This window comes from Bos indicus x Bos taurus, chromosome 22 (genome assembly GCF_003369695.1).
Source record: "Bos indicus x Bos taurus breed Angus x Brahman F1 hybrid chromosome 22, Bos_hybrid_MaternalHap_v2.0, whole genome shotgun sequence".
Classification (NCBI taxonomy): Eukaryota; Metazoa; Chordata; class Mammalia; order Artiodactyla; family Bovidae; genus Bos; species Bos indicus x Bos taurus.
Genome location: NC_040097.1, coordinates 10,000,276 through 10,022,257, shown reverse-complemented (window position 1 = coordinate 10,022,257; position 21,982 = coordinate 10,000,276). Strand labels below are relative to the sequence as shown.

At 47.0% G+C, this 21,982-nt stretch overlaps 1 protein-coding gene across 5 annotated transcripts in view; it reads left to right on the top strand.

The window, feature by feature from the left end:
• USP4 (ubiquitin specific peptidase 4) overlaps positions 1-21,982 on the top strand; it is a 39,956-nt gene that overhangs the window by 8,711 nt on the left and 9,263 nt on the right. The window contains exons 6-15 of one of the 5 annotated variants that reach the window (XR_003507916.1): positions 84-145; positions 9,471-9,611; positions 10,642-10,759; positions 11,897-12,070; positions 13,791-13,949; positions 15,119-15,343; positions 16,286-16,369; positions 17,249-17,343; positions 18,621-18,932; positions 19,286-19,355. Coding sequence is in view for 4 of the 5 variants with exons in the window: in XM_027523914.1 (XP_027379715.1) it covers positions 84-145; positions 9,471-9,611; positions 10,642-10,759; positions 11,897-12,070; positions 13,791-13,949; positions 15,119-15,343; positions 16,286-16,369; positions 17,249-17,343; positions 20,004-20,195; positions 20,880-20,968 (1,339 nt within the window). In the remaining variant the exon portion in view is untranslated. The other 4 variants (XM_027523914.1, XM_027523917.1, XM_027523915.1 and 1 more) reach the window with 4 other exon arrangements.

Sequence of the window (21,982 nt, the reverse complement as noted above, 5' to 3'; positions counted from 1 at the left end):
TGGACAGATACCTTTTTGGTCCTGAGCATGTCAGCAAGTGAGATGGTTTGCACGTTCCTAATATGGTTTCCTCTTTCACTCAGGTGCTAGTAATTGAGCCCCAAAATGAAGATGGCACATGGCCAAGGCAGACCCAGCAATCAAAGTAAGTGAACTTGTTCTCTCTTATGGCCGGGCACACGGGTATAAGAGAGACGCCAAAGAAAAACATTTAAACCAGATGGAAAACATTTGCTTTTGTATCCAAAGTCTGTAATCCTGGCCTTTGGTAACCAGCATGCTGGGCAGCCATCCCAGGGAAAGCTGTCAGACTTGTCAACCAGGCACTGAGCCTCTGCTTTTGAGGAGGAGATGGGGAAGAGGAGGGGCCGGGATCTGGGGATGCTGCCCTGCCAAGATGTGGCTTTGTTTCTGTCAAGGGCATTTATTTTTTCCACCTATAGGCAGGGGCTTTGATGGAGGAAGAGAGGGCTCAGACATAGGGTCTTAACTACTTAAAGGTAATAGTTCCATTCCATCCCACTCTTTACCCCAGGGAGTGTTTCTGATAGTTGCCCTTGTCACTTCCTGGGGGAATTACTCTAGTACTAAACTGGGACTCCAGGCACCCCTGTCTTCCGGAGACGTTCTTGTGTGGTGTGGAGTTAATGCATGTTCTGAGAAGGGGACAGAAAGGAGTGGTGGATTTTTCATACATTGTAAGATTGGGGAATCGTGTCTGTATTCCAGTAGTTATTGGGAGGATGTTGGTCTTTGCTGTCTTAGTCAGATTTTGGACAGTGAGTGTTTTGTGGTAATGGGCTCATAGCTCTTCTATGAAATTTACAAAAGCTGTGAGCTCTCTCTTGAGAAACACAGGAAGAGGCAGCATTTTGCCAACAATCTCAAGGGTTTTATAGACCCCCCGCTAAAGCTTAGCCATGGACTTCAGTGTAAGAAACTCTGATCCCCAATTCCTGAAAAGATGACGGAATAGCTGTGTCATGCAGAATAGTGATTGTGTTCCTCCCCCACCTGACAAAGTCCATGTCCTAATCCCCAGAACCTATGAATGTGTTAGGTTCCTGGCAGGAGGGACTTTGCAGATGTGATTAAGGATCTTGAGATGGGAGATGATCCTGGATTATCTGGGTAGGCCCAGCATAATCACAAGGTCCTTATAAACAGAAGAGGGAGACAGAGAAGAGTCAGATGTGAAGGTGGAAGCAGAGTCAGAGCAATGAAATGTGAGACAGAGTCGACTGGCCGTGAGCCAGGGAAGCTGGGCAGCCTCTGGAAGTCCCTAGAGCCTTCACCAGGGAACATAGCTCTGCCCATACCTTGAGTTAGCTCGGTGACAATCATTTTGACCTTCGGACCTCCAAAACCATAAGATAATAAACTTGTGTTGTTTAAGCTACTAAGTTTGTGGTGATTTGTGACAGCAGCCTAAGAAACAGGTAACAGTAGCCCAGCAGCCTTCTCACTCCCTTCTTGGAACTGGAAATGCCACAGAACTAAGAGAAAATAACATAAAAACTGAGACAACCTCCTTAGGAGACAGAAGGTACTTGGATTCTAGTCTCTGAGGTAGGGCTGACAGCTTGGAGTGAAAGAGCCCAAGTGTATGGGCCAAGGCAGACTGTTGGCAGTTACTGGGTCTTTTTCTCTTCCTCCTGTTGTGTCTCCCTACTCCTTCCAGAGCCTCAGACCTAAGAGGTTCCAGGGAAGGGAAACCACTTTTGGAAAAGAGCACTGCCTCACTGAGACACCCCTAACGTTAGAGTCTCCTGGTAGAGGGTGTCCAGTCCTGAATGAGCTCAGAGCAGAATTCCTAAGGCATAGCTCACCTTACTGCTCCCCCAGTAGTGCCAGGCACTGTTCTAGGTGCCGGGGATGCAGCAATAAAGGGAACAAAATTTCTGTCCTCAAGGAGCAGAAAATAAGAAAGACACATGTTTGTAGATTTACAAGTACTCTGGGAAAAAAATCAAGGAAGATAAATGAGCAAGTGCTAAGGCTTTGGGCATAAACGGGATGATAATGAGGCCCCGCTGAGGTGCCATTTGAACAGGGTCATGAAGGAGGCAAGGGAAACAGCAGGGCGTGGGTGCTTCCTGAGCAGACAGTTTTGTGAGGCCGAGGTGACAGCAGCTGCAGAGACCTGGGGCCGAGTGGGCCTGGTTGAAGAGCAGCAGGAGTTCGTTGTGGCTGGGCTCAGAGGAGTGACAGGACTGAGGTGAGCCGTGTGGGATGCTGGATTCCACCTCTGCCTCTGGGAGCCCCTTGGAGGGCTGTGGTAAGTGAGAACGGGTGGATCTCACCTGGCCAAAGGCTGACAGGGAGCCACAGTGTGAAGCTGACAACCAGAGTCAGAATAGAAGGAAAGTGATAGATTGACAGGCGGTGCTAGTTGGAGCAGAATTCACAGCCCCAGCTGCTTAGGAGAACGCAGTCAATGCTGAAAATCCTCATGAAAAAGAGGAAATGGGTATATGAAACAGAAACAAGGAGAGAAGTAACATGGGAACAAAGAATTCAGGGCGGGGTTGAGTTGCAGAAGGAATGTAGCTGAAGACTGAAGGTAGAAGTCGAAAGCTCAGGTTGAAGAATTCTAGGGGATAAGGAGGTAGAAGATAATAGAAAAATGCTGGCACTACATTGTAAATGAATCAAACGTAAATTAAAAAAAAAAGCATACTATGGAGGCTGGGAGTAGAACTGCCCATGTCCAGATAATAGGAATTTCAGGAGCAGAGAGGAAATGATGGGCAAGGGAAAGAAAACGTTAGAAGGAGCGGCCATGAGTTTTTCATAATCACGAAAGAGGAAACATCTTCAATGTAAAGAGTGCTAAACAGGACAGATAAAAGAAAGCCCACACCAAGACAGGTTCGATTGAAATGTAACAACAGAGATGTAGCAAAAATGTCAAATCTGTTTGAAAGAGAAAGTCATGAGTGAGAAGCAGATTGATATCAAATTTCCCAGTGGCATCTGTGGACCTAAGGAATACTTTTTCAGTATCAAAGTTGTTGTCATTCAGTCGCTGTCACGTATGACTGTGACCCCATGGACTGCAGCACGACAGGCTTCCCCGTCCTTCACCATCTCCTGGAGCTTGCTCAAACTCATGTTTAAGTAGGATAACTTTAAAACTAGAATTTACAAGCTACTACACTATTATCTAAATGTGAGGATAAAGTAAATTTTTTCTCTGGCTGAAGATGACCTTGGAAGGTTTTCTACACAGAGGTCCTCTTGGAAACCTCTTGGGAGAAGTGGCGGTAGGGAGCAGGCAGTAAAATCCAGCATACAGATCTACTGGCGTGCAGCTAGTAAAGTGTGCTCTTGACTGGAAAGCAAGGACTTCGGGAGAAACAAAGATTGCTTAAACAAGACACAGCACCACAAACTGTAGAGGAGGAAATCGAGTTGGATGATTTAAATTAAGAACTGTTCATGGTGGAGTAAAAAGGCAAGCCGCAGAGTGAGACAGGTATTTGCAGTGTGTATGTCTGACAGATTGTTTATACCTAGAATTTCAGAGAAACCCCTTTAGGTCAGTGAGAAAAAGTCAGACACCCCTTTTAGAAAAAGGGACAAGAAAACCTGTAACAGTGACTTGAAGAAAGAAGTTATCCCTGTGGCTCGTGAGCATGCGGAGAGGCGTTCAGCCTTGGCAAGCATCCAGAAATGGTGAATTGAAGCCATGATGCGGCACCTCTGCACATCCCCAGCGTGGCTAAGTGAAAATGGCGGGTAGTGGCAAGTGTGCTTGAGGTGTTGGACCCTGCTGGTGGGGTGTGTAAAGTGGTATAGCAAGTTTAGAAGATTTAGCAGCAAGCACTGAATGAGTAATTGTGTGCATCTACAGCCCAGCGAGCCTCTCCTAGGCTTACAACCAACAGAAATACATCTCACATTCACTTAAAGATACGTTCAAAGATGTTCATGACAGCACAGCTTGTCATAGTCACAAACTGGAGCTAACCCAAATAGCCACCCAAAATAGAATGAATTGTGGTGTGTGCATGTGACAGAATTCTCTCCGGCCATGACAGCCTTGAGGCTCATCAGTGATGTTGAATGAGAGAGGCCAGACCCAAAACATGGCCTACTGTATGAGTCCCTGATACTAAGCTTAAGAACAGGCACAACCGATCTGTGCGTCTCAAGGTCACCATGGAGGTTAGCTTTGGAAAGAATTGTGACTGCAGGGAGCGTGAGGAGGACACGTGGGAGGTAGTGCTGTCCTGCTTCTTGGTCTGGGGGAGAGTGCAGTAGTGATTATATAGGTGCATGGCTTCCCTGGTGGCTCAGACAGTAAAGAATCTGCCTGCAGTGCAGGAGACTCGGGTTCAGTCCCTGGGTCAGGAAGATCCCCTGGAGGAGGTCATTGCTACCGGCTCCAGTATGCTTGCCTGGAGAATTCCATGGACAGAGGAGCCTGGCAGGCTGTACAGTCCATGGGGTTGCAAAGAGTTGGACATGACTGAGTAATTAACATTCTTGCCATCATTTGATAAGAATGTATTTTGAGGGGTTTTTTTTGGCCATACTGATGGCTTGTGGGATTTTCATTCCCCAACCAGGAATCAGACCGGGCCTCAGCAGTGAAAACACCAAGTCCTCACCACTGGACCACCAGGGAATTCCCAAGAAAGTCTTCACTTTTGTACTCTCATGATTTATATATTTCTGTATGTAACACTTCAATAAAAAGTTTAGTAATAGTTAAGAAGAAAGGTTTAAGAAAGCCTGCATCAATAACAATCCAGAAGTAAATACCGAATAATCCTGACATGGAAGACAGGTGAGGAGAGGAGGCAGTAAAGAGAGATGGAAATGTAGTTAGTAAGTTGAAGTAATTGATGGGGAAAGAGAAAAATAGTTAACAGATCCTAATAAGTTAATGGAATAACTACCAGAAGTACAAAAGTAGAATTTATGTCTTTTATTTAACATGTTGTATTGATTAGGAAAGGTTTGCTAGCAGTGAAGAAAGACCTGAAAATTAGTCTGTTAAGTAGGGTACACACACATCTTTCCAAAAAGAATCTCTGAGGAGGACAGTGCAGTACTGCTGCTGTTAGAAACCCGGCTGCTCTGCCATGTGACTGCTTTGTGTGGGCTCAGCTCCCAAGGTGGTCACCTCAGGGTCCAGGGTGACCGCTGTAGTTGAACCGATCACATGTGCATTCAGGTAGCTGAGGAGGAATCAGGAGAAAGGGCGTGCCCCTCCCTTGTAAGGATATTTCTCAGAAATCACATAGAAGATGGCCCTTTATACCTCTCTGGCAAATTCTGTGACCACACTTGGCTTCAAAGGAGGCTGGGAAATGCCTTTCAGCAGTTGCAAGGGGTCTAGCTAAAACTCGGAATTTAGAAACTAAAGAAGAATGGAAGAATAGCTATTGGGAGGTGAAAAAAACCAAAACAACAACTTTATTCTACTAGTACTTCTAGCCACCCAGTATGTGAGGGTTTTCCCTCATGCTAATCAATTCTCTGAAACCAGCTGAGTGTCCTGCAATTTAACTCAGTTCTGCAGCTGTTCATCTGGAGATGGCATCAGACCCCACAGGCTCAGGGCTCAGTCCCACCAGGTTGCCTCCCCTACAGATGCCACTCCCAAAGCCAGGGTGTTAACCTGTGCTTCTGATGACCCACTGGCTGTAAATCAGAAGTTCCCACAACCCTCTTCTTGGGCTTGATACTTTGCTATAACAGTTTACAGAACTCAGGTAGCTTGCTATTTGACCACTTTATTATGGAAATGTATAACTCTGGAACAGTGAAGTGGTAGAGATGGATAGCCAGGATGCAGGAGAAGAGTGAGGTGCTTGTGTGCCTTCTCCAGGCAGTCACCCTTTTAGCACCTCCGTGTGTTCACCAGCCTGGAGGCTCAGCAAAACTCATACTTCAGGGGTTTTTGTGGATGCTTCAGTAAGCAGGCAGAATTGATTCAACTGCTTGGCCATTGGTGGCAGAACTCAATCCCCAGCCCCTCTCCCCTCTCCAGAGGTGGGTGTGGGGGGGTAAGGGCAAAAGAGCCAACCTTCTCATCACAAGGTTGATTCCCCTGGCCAGCAGCAAGCCGCCCCCCACCCCCACCAATCCTTTGGAACTTTCCAAAAGTCATATGCATGAATTGAGATGTGGGTGAAAGATCTGTGTCTGGAGGAACAACAGACACTTTTCACCTTTATCACTTTGGAGCAATTTCAGGAGCCAAAGATAGAAGACCAAAATGTAACGAAAGATGTTCCCATTCCTCTTACCACTTGAGACATTGCAACAATTTCAGAAGCTGTGTACCAAGAACCTTGCACCAAACCAAAGCATGTATTTCCTCTTCTAAATCACAGCACCATAGGATGCAGCTAGGAAACTGTCATCTAAAAGGGAAATTGAGATGGAAGGCAAGAATGAGGGGAAAAAACAACGGCAAAGTATGGTAATTAAAAAACATAGACTGAATTAGGTCCAGCTATAACGGTAATTAGAATACCTATAGATGCGTTCAGCTTATTCAAAAGACAAATCGAATTTTTTTAAAAAATAATGTTCAGTAACATGTTGTCTGTCAGAGAAGATGTAGGATGAAATTGAGGGAATGTGAAAAGTATGTCAAGTCAATATATCATCCAGGGAATGTCAGTGATTGGCTTAATCACTGTTTTTCTTTTAAAAAAACAACCCACTCATAAAATCAATTTTCCATGTATCCTGGCAAGAGGAAAGCATAATGAAATTGTTTCCATTCAGCTTTTTTTTCACCAGTTAAAGCCACCTGATTAATTGTGAGCATCTGCAATTATTTTTTTTCCCTTTTCTGTGGATTACTCCAACCTCTGTGTTCTGCCAAGGTTTTCTGTAGATCCGGTCGCAATGTTTTTGTCTCTTTCTTAATTCTAACTTTACTTGCCTGATATCTATAAGGCCTAGTTAGCTCTGTACCACCGTCCCCTTTATTTATTTATTTATTTTCCATCATCTCCTTCTAGCTCTTGTTAACAGTTAGCTCTGTACCACCGTCCCCTTTATTTATTTATTTATTTTCCATCATCTCCTTCTAGCTCTTGTTAACAGTGTTGGTGTGTGTGGGGAAGATCACAGCCTAGCATGTTGTGAAGGCGGTGAGGATTGTGGCTACTAGTTGGTTGTTGTCTTAAGGATAATGCCAGATGCTGGGCTCTGGGTTCAGAGGGTAGACTTAAAGAGTGGACTCCTCCGCATAGCATTCAGCCTGGAGAGCGTCTGAGAGGCAGGCAGAGCGCGACGGAGCAAAGAGGGCAGGCGTGAGTGTTACAGAGCCGTTGGTCAGTGCTTGCTTCCGTGTGATGGTAATGACCTGGCGTGCCTGGGATCAGGAGATGCCTCAGGAGAAAGGTGCCAGGAGACCAGAGGCTTGGCCAGAGTATCTTTTGGGAGCAGGGGGACCATTATTTGGAGACGTAGCCTCTGTTTTCAGAATGTTCGTGGCATGAGACTCGGTCACAGTTGGTAGTGAGGTCTTGCCCCATGTCAGCTCCTTCCTACCATTGCCTGCTTCCCAGCTCGCAGTGCCCTCGGGTGTGCTCGCAAGTTGCCTGACAAGTGACAAGCGCCCAAGCATTTCCCAGGTACAGGTCAAGGCATTGTGTACAGAGGTCTTACTTTTTGATTTGTCTTTCGAAGGTAGAGTTTAAAAAACAACAAAGAGCACTTTGTATTATGTAAGTTTTCAGGCATATAAAACATATCCTTAGATAGTCATCATTAGGTTTCTTTCTTTTTTTTTTTTTTTTTTATTTACCTATGGCTGTGTTGGATCTCAGCTGGGTCATCGTTCATTGTGGCGTGTGACCACAAGGCATGTGGGATTTTAGTTCCTTGATCAGGTATTGAACCCGCATCCCCTGAAGTGGAAGGCAGATTCTTAACCACCAGACCACCAGGGAAGTCCCTGGGTTTCTTTTTGACTGAGTTTACTCTGAAAACTACTGGCACTATTTTCTGAAACATTGTATATGAATGTCAAATAAAATTTTTTTCATTTTCTTTCATTTCAACCAGAAGGGTTGTCTGTTTAAGAAGTTGACAGATGCTGAATACGTGTAATGGCCTTATATGGATTTTTGCCCTCTTAAGTTCAGAGAATAAAATAAGTTACCAGTGAACGATGACTAAAAAAGGGAGTATTAAGCCATGTGCCTTGAGGTTTGTATGTCAGAAATTGAATTTCACTGTCTTATAGTATCTGTAGACCTGAGTTAACAGAATCTGCTGTATGAGCCCAGCCTTGGGTAGCGACTTGTCTGCATAGGAGGTTGGGCATTCTGGCAGCACCTGGGACAGGCCTTAGATGTTTGTTGAAGTCCCCTGTGTGCCATAAGAGTGTGTCCCTTGGCTCTGCCAGGCCTCACTTAAGGAGCTGCCATAGTTCTTGGACTTCTCTGCAGCATGAATATGAGGCTCAGTGAAGCAAATGTTCTTCAGGATTAGCGAAGGTGCATTTCTGTGGGTGGTTGAGAGCCTGGGGAGCCCTCTTTCCCTTTCCCTTGCTGTAACTTCAGAGTGTGAAGCAGAACTCAGTTCCTGACACCCATTGAGGCCCCTCAATAGTCCCTGACATCTGCCTGCAGTGTGGGTACAGGATCGCTCATCTTTATTGCTACACCCCACTTTCTTCTCACAGGGAGCCCTGGTTGACATCAGATCCAATGAGGCTGGGCACTCTGCAGGGACAACCCAGCTTAATTATTTTCTCTATTCTAAAAATAACTCCCAATCTGGAAGGAAAATCATCATTGTACTACGTATTTGAAACATTGCAGATAACTCATTTCCTTCTACCTGTCTTATGTGGATTTTGGTAGAAAACTTGATAAAATTGTTGTCAATTTAAGATTTGGGGCAATTAGTCCTTGAGTTAATTAGTCCAAAATTATGAATAAATCTAAAATAAGACACTCTGAAAAATACTGAAACAGAAGTTTGATACAGAGAGGTTTTTCACTTTGGTAAATTTCAGGAAACAAAAGCAGTTGCCTGGAATAGCACAGTGACACTAAATTGCCATTTTCGTGTTCTGGTGTACTTACAGCCATCTGTTTAATTTAGGTCTAGCGTTTTGAGATAATTCATCTCTTATCACCATTTTTCTTTCTCTTTCACTGGCAACTCTTATAATTCAGGGAAGCTGATGATTTATCAATCAAACCAGGATGCCCTGAAGGTCAGCCTTGTGGTTTATCTCACTGAAAGATTCAGTGTATGACCATGTGGATGAATGAGACAGGAAGACCAATTAATTTCTTTACTCTCACGTCAATAAAAATTTACCTTGAAGTAGCATGAAAACGGGCTATTTGCAATTAATTTTAAATAACTGAATGTGGAGAACATGTGTTTCTTGAGAAGACACCTTCTTCTCAAGCAAGCCTTAAAGAGGACTTGCTTCTGTGCACAAAGTCAGTAGCATTGTTTCTGCTTCTCTCTCCCAGATCAAGCACTGCGCCTAGCAGAAATTTTACTACCTCTCCAAAATCATCAGCAAGTCCCTATTCCTCAGTGTCTGCCTCTCCCATTGCAAATGGTGATAGCACTAACACCTCGGGGATGCACAGCTCCGGTGTCAGCAGGGGGTAAGAGCAGGTCCTTTCACTTTCCTTCCTCTCCCGGGCCCTCCCTCCCAGCTCCTCTGCTGCTGCCCTGAGCACATGCAGGACTCAGGTTCCCCATGAGAACCCGCTGCACGTGGCTTCTCGTTCCATTTCATCCCCCCAGTAAAGAGTGCTTCCTAGTTCTGGTGTACGTTTCTTGTCTTCCTACCAGCTGATGTTTTCCCATCACTGCGTTTGTCTGTGAAGGGATGGGCTGGCCTTCTGGCAGAATGGTTATCAGGGTGACTGTCAGCTGCTGGGGGGGTGGGGCATGGACTGCCTGCTTCTCCTCAGTGTGGCTGTGATCCTTTTTCCAGGTGTGTCAGAGCACCTGCCGTAGAGTGCAGATAGAGTGGTAGAGGAAGGTGAGGCGAGAGAGAGAGTGCACGTATACTCAGGCACTGCCAAGACCAAGCGTGGCCGGGTGGGTGTTGGCAGGCGCAGGCTTCCATCTTGGTAACCACAGTGCTCTTCCCCAAAATCACCTGGCAGTTAGCCCTCTGGAGGGATATAGAATTAGCATTTGCTGAAGCCTTTGCAACCCCGTGGACTGTAGCCCACTAAGCGCCTCTGTCCATGGGATTTCCAAAGCAAGAATACTGGAGTGGGTTGCCATTTCTTTCTCCATAATAAAGCTAGAGAGCAGAGGATTCAAACGGCATCTCTTCCCCTTAAGGATGTGCTTACCACCTATTATGTCAGGTCATGGCAACCCACTCCAGTGTTCTTGCCTGGAGAATCCCAGGGACAGCGGAGCCTGGTGGGCTGCCGTCTGTGGGGTTGCACAGAGTCAGACACGACTGAAGCGACTTAGCAGCAGCAGCAGCAGCAGCATGTCAGGTCAAGGTCGGGGTTGGGGGAGCTGGAGGGCTGGGGAGGGGAGTAAAGAGAATTTATATCATGGGGTCATTATCAAGTGAGAATTCTAGAGGCCCAGGTGAAGCCCCAAGAGGCATCTTGAGGGCATGTGAGCAGCACTCACTTGATTGCTGGTGTGGGTTGTGTTTTCCAGTGGATCTGGCTTCTCTGCTTCGTATAATTGTCAGGAGTCCCCATTGACTCACGTCCAACCTGGGCTCTGCGGACTTGGAAACCTGGGGAACACCTGCTTCATGAACTCCGCTTTGCAGGTAAGGGGGAGAGCTGCCATCTCAGTTAACACCGGGTCTCCACAGTACTTGAGGCTGGGGTGGGAGTGGCCTCTGCGGTGTTGGGAGGATCCTCTCCAGGGTCCCTAATGACCCATGGTTAGTACTTCAGGAATCTGCCAGTGCATAGCCACTGGGTGGTACAGAATGGCCTCATCAGTGTTCCTGGCTTCAAAATGTCTTCTCAGTTTGGTTTGGTTTTATAGTGAAAATATTTTGAGTTTTGTTGACCCTTAGAGAATGATCTCAAAAAGTACTGAAATACATGCCTGGTTGGTTTCTAATGGGATGAGATCTCTGAGCAGCTGGTACCATGCCACTGTATTCTTGCCTGAGGCTGACCATCTTCACCAGTGAGCTATCTCAGCTTATGCCGGTTGAAACCTCATTTATTCATCCACCAAATATTTATTGGGTGCTTACTGTGTAATGGGACTGTTGGGGTCATGGGCTGGAGTTAGAGCCCAGCTACAAAGTTAAGAGGGCACAGTCCCTAATAACTGCCTTCATTTCTGACACCATTGCAAGTTTGGGGGTCCCTAAAGATGACCCTCAGTTTGTTAATTTGCTCAGACTCATAGACTTCACTTGAAAGTAATTCTCCTTACAGTTACAGTATATTATAGGGAAAGAATACAGATTACTTGCTGCTATACTTGTGAGATATGGTAATGTAGATAACATTTTAGCAAATCAAAATCAGTAAGGTCTAAGTAAAAGTAACACATAACAAGCGGGAGGGGTTTGTGCTAGGAAAACCAGACTGCTTTAAACACCTGAAAAATTAAGCAGTGTCTGTAAATATACTGACAGAGTGAAGGAGTAAACTGCGTGATCAGGCACTTGGGATCAACGGCCTCTGCTCTCAGCTTGTCTCAGAGACAGTTCTTAGGTGGTGAGCTTGTCTCAAGACAGTGTTCCTGGAAGGTTCATCACTATGTGGCCACCAGCCTTGGCCTTTGAGAGACTGTGCCTTCCTGTTGTGAGCCCTCCAGAGAATCTGAAGGGAGTGACCTTCATTTTGTGGAGTGACCTTCACTGCTCATTTAGAACTGGGTTTTTCCTGTGTGTCTGTGTGCTTTCCAGAAGGCGTGTGAGCTGTGATCATTTCTCTTTCAGTGCTTAAGCAACACAGCACCGTTGACTGACTACTTTCTCAAAGATGAATACGAAGCCGAAATCAACAGGGACAACCCCCTGGGAATGAAAGGGGAAATTGCAGAGGCCTACGCAGAGCTCATTAAGCAGATGTGGTCTGGCAGGGATGCTCACGTGGCACCTCGAATGTTCAAGGTGGGTTGATATATGTCTTTCCTTTTTCCTATTTTGGGGAGAGTGATTTAATGTTGTAATGAAGTATTCCCTTACTTGCACTTTGGCATTAAGATGGGCTCTGAGACTGCATGGTCAGATCCTTCTTTTCTGTTCAGTCGTTTAGCACGTACTTATCTTAAGTGACTTAACCCTCACCTCTGGGATGAGGATTCTTCAGATGCCATTTGTATTGTAAGCTGCTTGCTCAGAATGCCGTATTCTACCGTGAAAAAAGTGAAAGCGAAAGTCGCTCGGTAGTGTCTAACTCTTTGCGACCGCATGGTCTGTACAGTCCATGGAATTCTCCAGGCCAGAATACTGGAGTGGGTAACTGCTCCCTTCTCCAGGGGATCTTCCCAACCCAGGAATTGAACCCAGGTCTCCCACATTGCAGGCAGATTCTTTACTAGCTGAGCCACTTTAAATGGCTGGTACCCTAAACCAGACCATAAAAATTCAACCTAATATCCAGTATTACCTGAGATGTTCTTCCAGATTCTCTGAGACTGGAACTTACACCAACTGTGGCTTCAGTTTAGCCCCTTAAGTCAGGAATTCGGTTGACAGTCTGGGAAGGTGGTGTGAGGGGCAGTTCTCACTTGGATCCATCAGTTAGGGAGATGGGGAGGTGGGTGAACTGCAGTGGGCACTTGAAACAGCTCCTTCTTCCTTTGCTCTAAATGTTCCTGCCGAGGGAGAAGTGGCTTGCCTCCATGTGGTGAAATCTGGGAATCCTATTTGGTTCAAGGAGACTTAATGAAGCATCTGATTCACAGAGGGAAAAAAATAGCACCTAAGCTCAAGGAGAAAATTAAAACCTTATATTGTTTATTAAAATTGAAAACAGATTCTTTCCATCCTCTTGGTCACATTAATCCCTGGGCAACACGTGTAAATGACTATTCCCAGAGTTTCTGTTTCCATAGGTCTGGGCTGGGGCCTGAGAACGTGCATTTCTGTCAAGTGCTCAGGTATTGCTGATGCCACTGGTTGGGCACTGCATTCTGAGGATCAGTGACGTAGAACAGTACAGGGCAGACATTTATGGCCAGGAGGGCTCTCTCTCTCTCTCTTTTTAAATTAAACTTTTTATTTTGTATTGGCGTATAGCCAGTTAACTATGTTGTAATAGTTTCAGGTGGACAGCAAAGGGACTCAGCCATACCTATACATGCATCCATTCTGCCCCAAGCTCCCCTCCCATCCAGGCTGCCACTTAACATGGAACATGGTACATGTGCTATACAGTACATCCTTGTTTGTTTTCCATTATAAATATAGCAGTGTGTACATGTCCATCCCAAGCTCTCTATCCCTTAGGAGGGCTCTTACGTACAGGAGGATTCCTTTGGCTGATGCAGGTACCATTTGTGAAGTTCTTAGGGAGACTGAACCAAAGGAGGAAGTTGGAGAAAGATTCATGGAGATGTAGTTAGGGAGTCAGTGTTTACTCTACTTGTAAGGTGGTGGTTCAGGTTCCCAATCTGTAGTCATCCTGAATTTCAGATCTTAGCCCTCTTCTTTCCGGTGAGAACTACCTGCCTTTAGGCCCTTGTGAAGTTAATGGGACTACTGGACCAAGGGTCTTCTTCCTTCTGGTCCTAGATGACTGCAAAGTTATTTCTGATGACAGTTTCCCATCTGACTTCCCTGGTTCTTTATAACTGAAAACCTTCTAATATGGTTGCTTTTATTGTAGACTCAGGTGGGACGTTTTGCCCCTCAGTTTTCTGGCTACCAACAACAAGACTCTCAGGAGCTTTTAGCCTTTCTTCTAGATGGCTTGCATGAAGATCTGAACCGTGTGAAGAAAAAACCCTACCTAGAGCTGAAGGATGCCAATGGGCGGCCAGATGCGGTATGATACTAGAGACTTTTGGACAAAAATATTCCACAGAAGCCACCTCCAGGGGCCTTCTTCTGGTCTCAGAGTATTGGTGGCGGGGCTCTGGTTTTCTCTCACTGTTATTGGTGACATGGACATGCAGTCTCATAGAGAAATGTGTTGCAGATTACAAAGGGGCTAACTCTGGTTACCTCTGATGCTCCTTGTTGGTATACCAGACCATCAGAGCCACCAGGGAAGCCCCTGAAAAAAGTGCCTGTAGTGTGGGCCTTTGGGATTATTACTCCTCTCATTAAAATCCAACTATGATTGTTAAAAGTATTTTGTTAATAATATTATTTAGGGCACTTTTTTTTTTTTTTTGGCCTTGATTTTCGGATCTCTAAAGAGGGAATTTAGTATTTAAGTTATCCTATCACATTGGTGTGATCAATATGAATGCTTTAAATTTTTATTTAATTAACTTACTTATTTAATGTTTGGCTGCACTGTGTAGCCTGTGGGATCTTAGTTCCCCAACCAGGGCTCAAGGCTGGAGCACCCCTGCAGTGGAAATGTAGAGTCTTAACCACTGGGCCACCAGGGAAGTCCCTTCAATGTGAATACTTCAAAGTAGAATTCACATCTTAAAGGAAAAACCATGAGCTAGCTCATGAAGCAGCTTTTTTTAAATTTTAAATTCAAGTGGTATTTTTTAATGTGAACCATTTTTTAAAAATTCTTATTGAACTTGTTGCTTCTGTTTTTGGTTTTTCTATTTTTTTGTCCAAGAGGCATGTGGCATCTTAGCTCCCTGACCAGGGACTGAACCCACACTCACCTGCTTTGGAAGGCCAAGTCTGAACTCCAGGACGCCAGGGAAGTCCCTGAAGGGCCTTTGAATTATTGGGAGCTTTAGGAGACAGTCCCCCCCGGCAGGCCCACGTGTCCACAGTGCTGTCAGTTCGTCTCTGTCCCAGAACCTGTGCTCGCACTTTGTTACATGTGGGACTGGGCTGGCATGTGCAGTGAGTCTGGTGTGCTAAGAGCAGTCTTGGCCCTCACTGGCCTGGACCCAGTACTTGGCTACACAGACTGCCTCACAGTCCATCTCAGATTTTGCTGTGAATCATTCCGGGTGCAGAGGTTAAGAACTGGGAGATGTTGAGAATGTTTTATTTATCCGCTTTCCTTTCTTCCAGGTGGTGGCAAAGGAAGCCTGGGAGAATCATAGGTTGAGGAATGATTCTGTGATTGTGGACACGTTCCATGGCCTCTTCAAATCTACATTGGTTTGCCCAGAATGTGCTAAGGTTTCTGTGACCTTTGACCCATTTTGCTATCTAACTCTCCCATTGCCCTTGAAGAAAGACCGAGTTATGGAGATCTTCCTAGTTCCTGCCGACCCTCGCTGCAGGCCTACCCAGGTAAGAGAGTCGGCACCCTCATGTATGCCTTGTTGTGAGAGGTCTGCAGACCCAGAGTGGGGCTGCTTCCATCTGTTATGACAGGAGCTCCATCAGCTGCCTCTGAAATCCCTTGGTGCTTGCCTTGAGCGTGTGCCTGTGTCCTCCATCAGACCTCTGTGTAATCCCGTGGCATTCCAGCACATCATGGGGACTTCTGGGTGGTGATCCAGAGTCCGCCTTCCAGTGTGTGGTTCCCAGGTTCAATCCCTGGTTGGGAAACTGTGATCTCAGATACCACAGGGCCACTGAGCTCATGTACCACAAGTAGAGTCTGTGTGCCACAACTAAGGCCCGGGACAGCCCAATGAATGAAGAATTTTTTTTTAATGTGTATTGTGGAGGTCCTCTGGGCTCTGCTGTCACCTTTTCCCCCATGCTTCATTCGTCTAAAGGAACCTGGCTGATCTACTACAAAATACTTAAATCTGAACGTTAAGGAACTAGAAACAGTACTTTCCTTGGTCATGTTCACCCCTGAATCAACTGGGAGAGCCTGGCCAGAGCAAAAGGCTAGATGGAAAGGTGTTCAGCCCAGCTGGTGGCTCACTGCATGCTGCTCCTAGTTTTATTTTCTTCTGTCTAAAGAAAGATGACAAAGACTGGTTGGCAATTTGTAGAATTTTAACATTTTTTTAAAAGGAAGTAGTGACCATCTCCAAAAAGTTAAAAAAACGAAGCCATGTGTAGCAGAGAAAGAGATGGCCCAGCTTCTACGTGGTGCTGCCTGAATAGAGAGACAGACATTGAGGCCAAAGACTTCCACGTTCGCTCTGCTGGCAGCTCATCTGGCCCTGTCCTCACCACGGGCACCTCCACCCTCCATGGTGCCTGCTCCTCCCAGCTCATCTCCCCGCTCTTCTCCAGAGCACCCTCGTCACCCCTCCTCTCTCTCCTCTGCAGTACCGTGTGGTTGTGCCACTGATGGGGGCCGTGTCCGACCTGTGTGAGGCTCTCTCCAAGCTGTCTGGCATTGCTGCAGAAAACGTAAGGCGGGGTGTTTTGTGGCTCTCTGCCTATTGGGGGCATTTCATAGTCCTTTGGAGTTAGTTTTCAAACTTTTAGTCACTTTTGGGGGCTGGTTCTTATGGCCAGCACATGTGATTGTATCTGGATGCCTCTGACATCCTGGTCCCTGTTCACTGTGCTCAGTGTGGCTGAGACTGTCCCTTCTGGCCTTTGGAACAGTCTTTCCATCATGGAGGACACCTGGCTGTGGTCAGAGGGCCAGGAGTGGGACTCTGCTGTCACCTCCCCTCCCTTTCTTACCTGACCTTGACCTCATCTGTATTGTGAGAAGCTTCACCTTCTTTCCTGTCCCAAAGGAAATCTTTATTTTAAAACAGTTGCTCATGCTGGCCCTTCTGCTGAGCCTGGCCCCACGTGGAGGTGGGAAAAGTGAAGACCTCTCCATGCATGAGGACCCCTCCTCCTGGAGACCCCCCAGCCCCTCCCCTGTCCCAGCCCTGGTCAATGCCCTTCTCCCCACTCCCCTTGCACCTCCTGCTGGTGTCAAGTTGTAGGTCTTGGTGGTTGGGGTTTGCTCTTTTCCTCTGTATGTGAGGATGGCTTGGGGACCTCCAGCCCCAGGGAACACCCCAGATCGATCTGGATGACGACTGGTCTCTGGTCCGCAGCCTCTTCCCACCACTCCCACCACTGGAGGGCAGATCCTGTCATAAACCTTGGGACAGGTGTTACCGGCATGTTCTCTGCTGGCGACAGCCTTGCTGCTCTCCATTAGCCCTTGACGCCTGAGCTCTGGGCCTGGCCACATTGTAATCTCTCTGGAAGCAGCACCCCTGCAGCACATTTTTTTTTCATCTGCACCTGAGTATTAAGTACGCTATTCCTGTTGATTCTTAGATGGTGGTCACAGATGTGTATAATCACCGGTTCCACAAGATTTTCCAAATGGATGAAGGTTTAAACCACATCATGCCTCGGGATGACATTTTTGTGTGAGTACTTAGGGGTTTCTGCTGTGGGGTCAGTGGAAAAATTCCAGAGGCTTTGCCTAGTTGGTGAAGATCTGGCAGCTGGTGGATTTGCCTTGACCCCTGAGCGCATGAGATGGACATTCAGGGAATTGTGGGCAGCCACCAGTGCTAAGTGCCTACAGGCACTCAGAGCTAGGCATTCCAGATACCTTTTCTCGGCGTGGGCAAGGCTGTTGTCAGCAGTTGCTCCTTGTTAAGAAAGCCTGTTCAGTGGTCCTGCAGATGATACTGCTGTCAGAAATGCTTTTCTCAAGAAGAGTCACAGCTTTGTGAGGGGTCATGGGAAGACAGGAGAAGGGACACAGTACAGGAAGGGGGTTTTTCTTTCTCCAAGCCATAGGTAGTGGGTCCTCACACTGGTGCCATCTCAGAATAACAGGGAAAGTCGATTTAAGTCAGAGAAGGCAATGGCACCCCATTCCAGTACTCTTGCCTGGAAAATCCCATGGATGGAGGAGCCCGCTGAGAGTCGGAGGACTGAGCGACGTCACTTTCACTTTTCACTTTCATGCTTCGGAGAAGAAAATGGCAACCCACCCCAGTGTTCTTGCCTGGAGAATCCCAGGGACAGGGGAGCCTGGTGGGCTGCCGTCTGTGGGGTTGCACAGAGTCGGACACGACTGAAGTGACTTAGCAGCAGCAGCAGCAGATGGAATTTTCTCATCCCTTTGGGGACAGTGCACTCCAACTGCAGCCCATCTCCTCAGCCCCTTCCAAGTCCTCTTGCCTCAGGGCTGCTCAGTGTGAGTGTGTGTGTGTGTGTGTGTGTGTGTGTGTGTGTGTGTGTGTGTGTGTGTGTGTGTGTGTGTGACTCTGTGTGTGGTGTGTGTATGTGTGTGTGTGTGTGTGTGTGACTCTGTGTGTGGTGTGTGTGTGTGTGTGTGTGTGTGACTGTGTGTGTGACTGTGTGTGTGTGACTGTGTGTCCATCCCTCTTCCGGGTGGGGTGGGGTGGAGCGGAAGCTTGCCTGCACCCCCCAGCAGCCGCTTGTCAGAGCAGTTTGCATGGGGACCACACCCGCATTGCATATTCCTCAGTCCCTCTCACTCAGAAATTTGTCTCTGCTGAGAGAGGTTTTCAGGGTTTGGTTCTCGTTTTGGTTTTTGGTTTGGGTTGAGGAATACAGTCCACAAGGGAGGCATTTCCTTCCCTTTATGTTTCTGGGGCCTGTAACTTCTGGTCACTCTAAAAGGAAGCGTTCTTAACCACACCCAAGATTCTTAATTCCGTTCACACAGGAGCACAGGCTGCTGCCCTACTCCCAGCCACCTTCCCGTACTTCACAGATGGAGGGGCCACAGAGCTGGGACTGTCCACTTCTGACCCCAAGTCCTCAACACAGTCTCCCTCAACTCCAGAGACTAATGTTCGAACATAGCTAAACTGAGAAGAACTGGGGCATCACCTTGTGGAAAGATTGGCGAACCACCCACAGAGGATTTTTCCAAGGGCTTGAGGGCCAGTCATTATGAAAGCAAATTGTTATGATAAGTTGATAATGGTCTTACGAAAACACAGTTGGAGCACTTAATACTTCATGAGCATGTGAGGTACTGTGAGACTGAGTTTCTTAGTTACTACCTCCACACTGTACGGTAGATGATAGATCCCATTGTCCCTGAATAAACAGAGGTTTAGGCGCTTGGCCTGGTCCCCGCAGCCAGCGAGAGGCAAGGTGGACTGGATCCCGAGCCAGCCTCCCGGTTCAAGGCTTCGTTCTTGCCCTTATGCTGGACCCTAGGGTTCTTACCTTAGAGCACATCTTAGCCGTCTTCGTGAGTTTTTCTTTGAACTCCTGCACATATTGCAGTCAGGACTGTTTGTCAGGCATCTGGGGAGGGTTGTATGTGTGTGTGTTTAGTTTTCGAGAATTGAATCAGTAAGTTTGTGTCTCCCCCTATAGGAAGAGGGAAAGACTACAGTCGGTTGCCAGCAATTTTGGTAACATCTGTTCCAGGATAAAACATCTATAAATCTCCCATGTATTCGCTAAGTAAGACACATTTTTCAAAATCATTGGTTTGTCTTTTAGTAGTTTCATTGGTTATCTTGATTTTTGAAAAAATTAAATCTGAGTCTTTTACTTGAGTGTTTTTGAACAAAGATGGCCAACGGATTTATAAATTTGCTTTCTCATTGGAAATGAAGAGTCTTTGGCTTTCTATTCTAGGTATACGTCCTGTACAGTATTTGGTTTGATCAAAGGGCAGCGCACTAAGAATGCCTTTTCTAAAAGTTGAGCTCCTTGGTGGGTCACGGAAGATGAACTTGGTGGCTGGGCCCCCCATGTGCCTTTGTGTCTGAGGTGATGGTCTGGATGCCAGCTTCAGTCTGTGTTGAGTCCCAGTTGAAGGAGCACAGACTTTAAGGCCATGGCTGTGGGAAGGAGGATCACGTTAGCCCCAGGGCCTCGGTGGTATAGGTTCACGTGTTGACAGTGACCCTCTTGAAATTCCTGACCCAGCCTCTAGCATCCTCTTGGAAATGCCTTATTCACGTTCTGTACTGAAGAACGCTCTGTTCTAGTAGCCCTAGTCCTGGCCGCCATGTAGCTGAAGTGCGGATCTCCATCGCTCACCGGAGCCTGCCATTAAAAGTGCTCTCTCGTGTGATTGACACAGGTACGAAGTCTGCAGCACCTCCCCGGATGGCTCTGAGTGTGTCACGCTTCCCGTGTACTTCAGGGAGAGGAAATCTAGGCCGTCGAGCACTTCTACCGGGGCAGTGCTGTACGGGCAGCCACTGCTGGTTTCTGTCCCCAAGCACAAGCTCACCCTCGAGTCTTTGTACCAGGCGGTTTGTGAGCGCATCAGGTTGGTGGGGGGAATGCCATTTGCTGGTTCTCTAACATCAGAGATGTCCAGTAGTCGCAGCGACTGCCCCCTGCAGAGTGCCAGTGTGGCCCTGCTGTGCTCCCTTCTCTCAGAAATACCATCGTGGTGACCCTTGGGAGGGCAGGGGCAGGTGCTTCTGGGACAGTCCACGGGCATACCTGAAGCACGTGACACTGAGCACCTCAGGCTCCTCTGGTCCCTGGAGTCATGTCTTCACACTTCTCAGTCACCTGCCTGAGGAAGTCTGGTGCTTTGATGGTATTTTATATTTGAGTACAGTTTTGTTTTGTTTTGTTTTTTTTTGAGTACAGTTTCCGAAGTACTCCATCATTCTGAAGCTGATCGTTAACATTACTGGGAATTTTTTTTTTTTTACATGAGGGTGCCATGTAACAGTCATCAAAGGTTAGGAACAGACTTTCTGAGAGTCTTCAGTGACCTGGTAGTTAGGCATCTTATCTCTTGGATTCCTCTCAGTTTCTTGAAGTGTTAAGCCATACCATGATTTTTAAGGCCCTTTTATTTACATAAATTGCTTTGTGAATAGTTGAATATATAATATATAGGAATATATAATGCCCAAATATATAGGAACAACTTCTAGCTGAGGAGAGGAGAAAAATAGTGAACGGTTGCAACTAACGATTTCTTTCTTCTTCCCAGCCGATACATAAAACAGCCTTTGCCTGATGAGTCAGGCAGCTCTCCCTTGGAGCTGGGAGCCTGCAATGGCTCCAGGAGCGGCTGTGCAGGTGAGCGCGTGCCTCGGTGTGGAGCTGTGACTAGTCAAACCCCTCCTGGCCTCCCTCTTCTAAAGGTGTTGTACACTTGGGAGAGGGAGGCTCTGAGCAGGCAGGGGGAAGGGGGGTGCTGGGGGCTGAGTCCAGAGAGCAGACCTGACAGCCGTGTCTGCACCATTTTGCTCTGGCAGAGCCCATTGTCTGCCTTGGACGCCTCATGGAATTTAGACGTGAAGGCTGGGTCTCACCTCAGGGAGACAATAAGCATTAATAGGACTAAGTGACTTGCCCATGGTCCTGAAGCAGAGCCAGGATCTGCCTCTGCTCTGTTGGGATTGCTGAATACACACTCGGCTGCCTCCACAGCCCGGCTCTGTCTGCAGAGCTGTTATCTGGCCCTTCCCCATCACCGTGCTGCAGCCGCTGCCCCAGGCGTCCTCCCAGCCTGTCAGAAGGCAGAGACAGGCTCTCTTGGGTGTTTCTTTCTACCCAGGAAGCTACGGGTGGTGGCCAGCTCTGGACAGCTCCTGCTGTGAGAGTGAAGAGCCAAAGCTGGATTAGCAGTAGGGTAACCATACTGTAGGAAACCCAGAGCCCTCGCTGCCGTCCTCCTGTGGCTTTGTGCTCACAAGCTCGTCTGAACAGTAAACTGTGTCTGACCTGCATTGTGGCTGTCATCCTGCTTTGGGCGGCCTAGGTGACTGATTTGGTGGCTTTATTCCTATAAAACTGGAAATGTCCTCCAATTCCTATGCTTCGCAAAGAGCTGAATATATAAATTCTCAGTTGCAAATGCCCACATTTCTGCATGACATGAAGGGTCTAGAAAAGTGAGAAATTGACATTAAAAAAGTAACAACCATAGACTTGGTCCTGGCAGGATGTTCCAAATCGTCCTAGTGATTTATGTGTCTATTATAATCATACTCCTATTCTTGCCCAGAATATCATGTTCTCATCCCACTAGGGACGAACAGGAGCGTATTTTGTGTAGAAGTCCCACAAGTAGAGATGTTTGAGGATAGT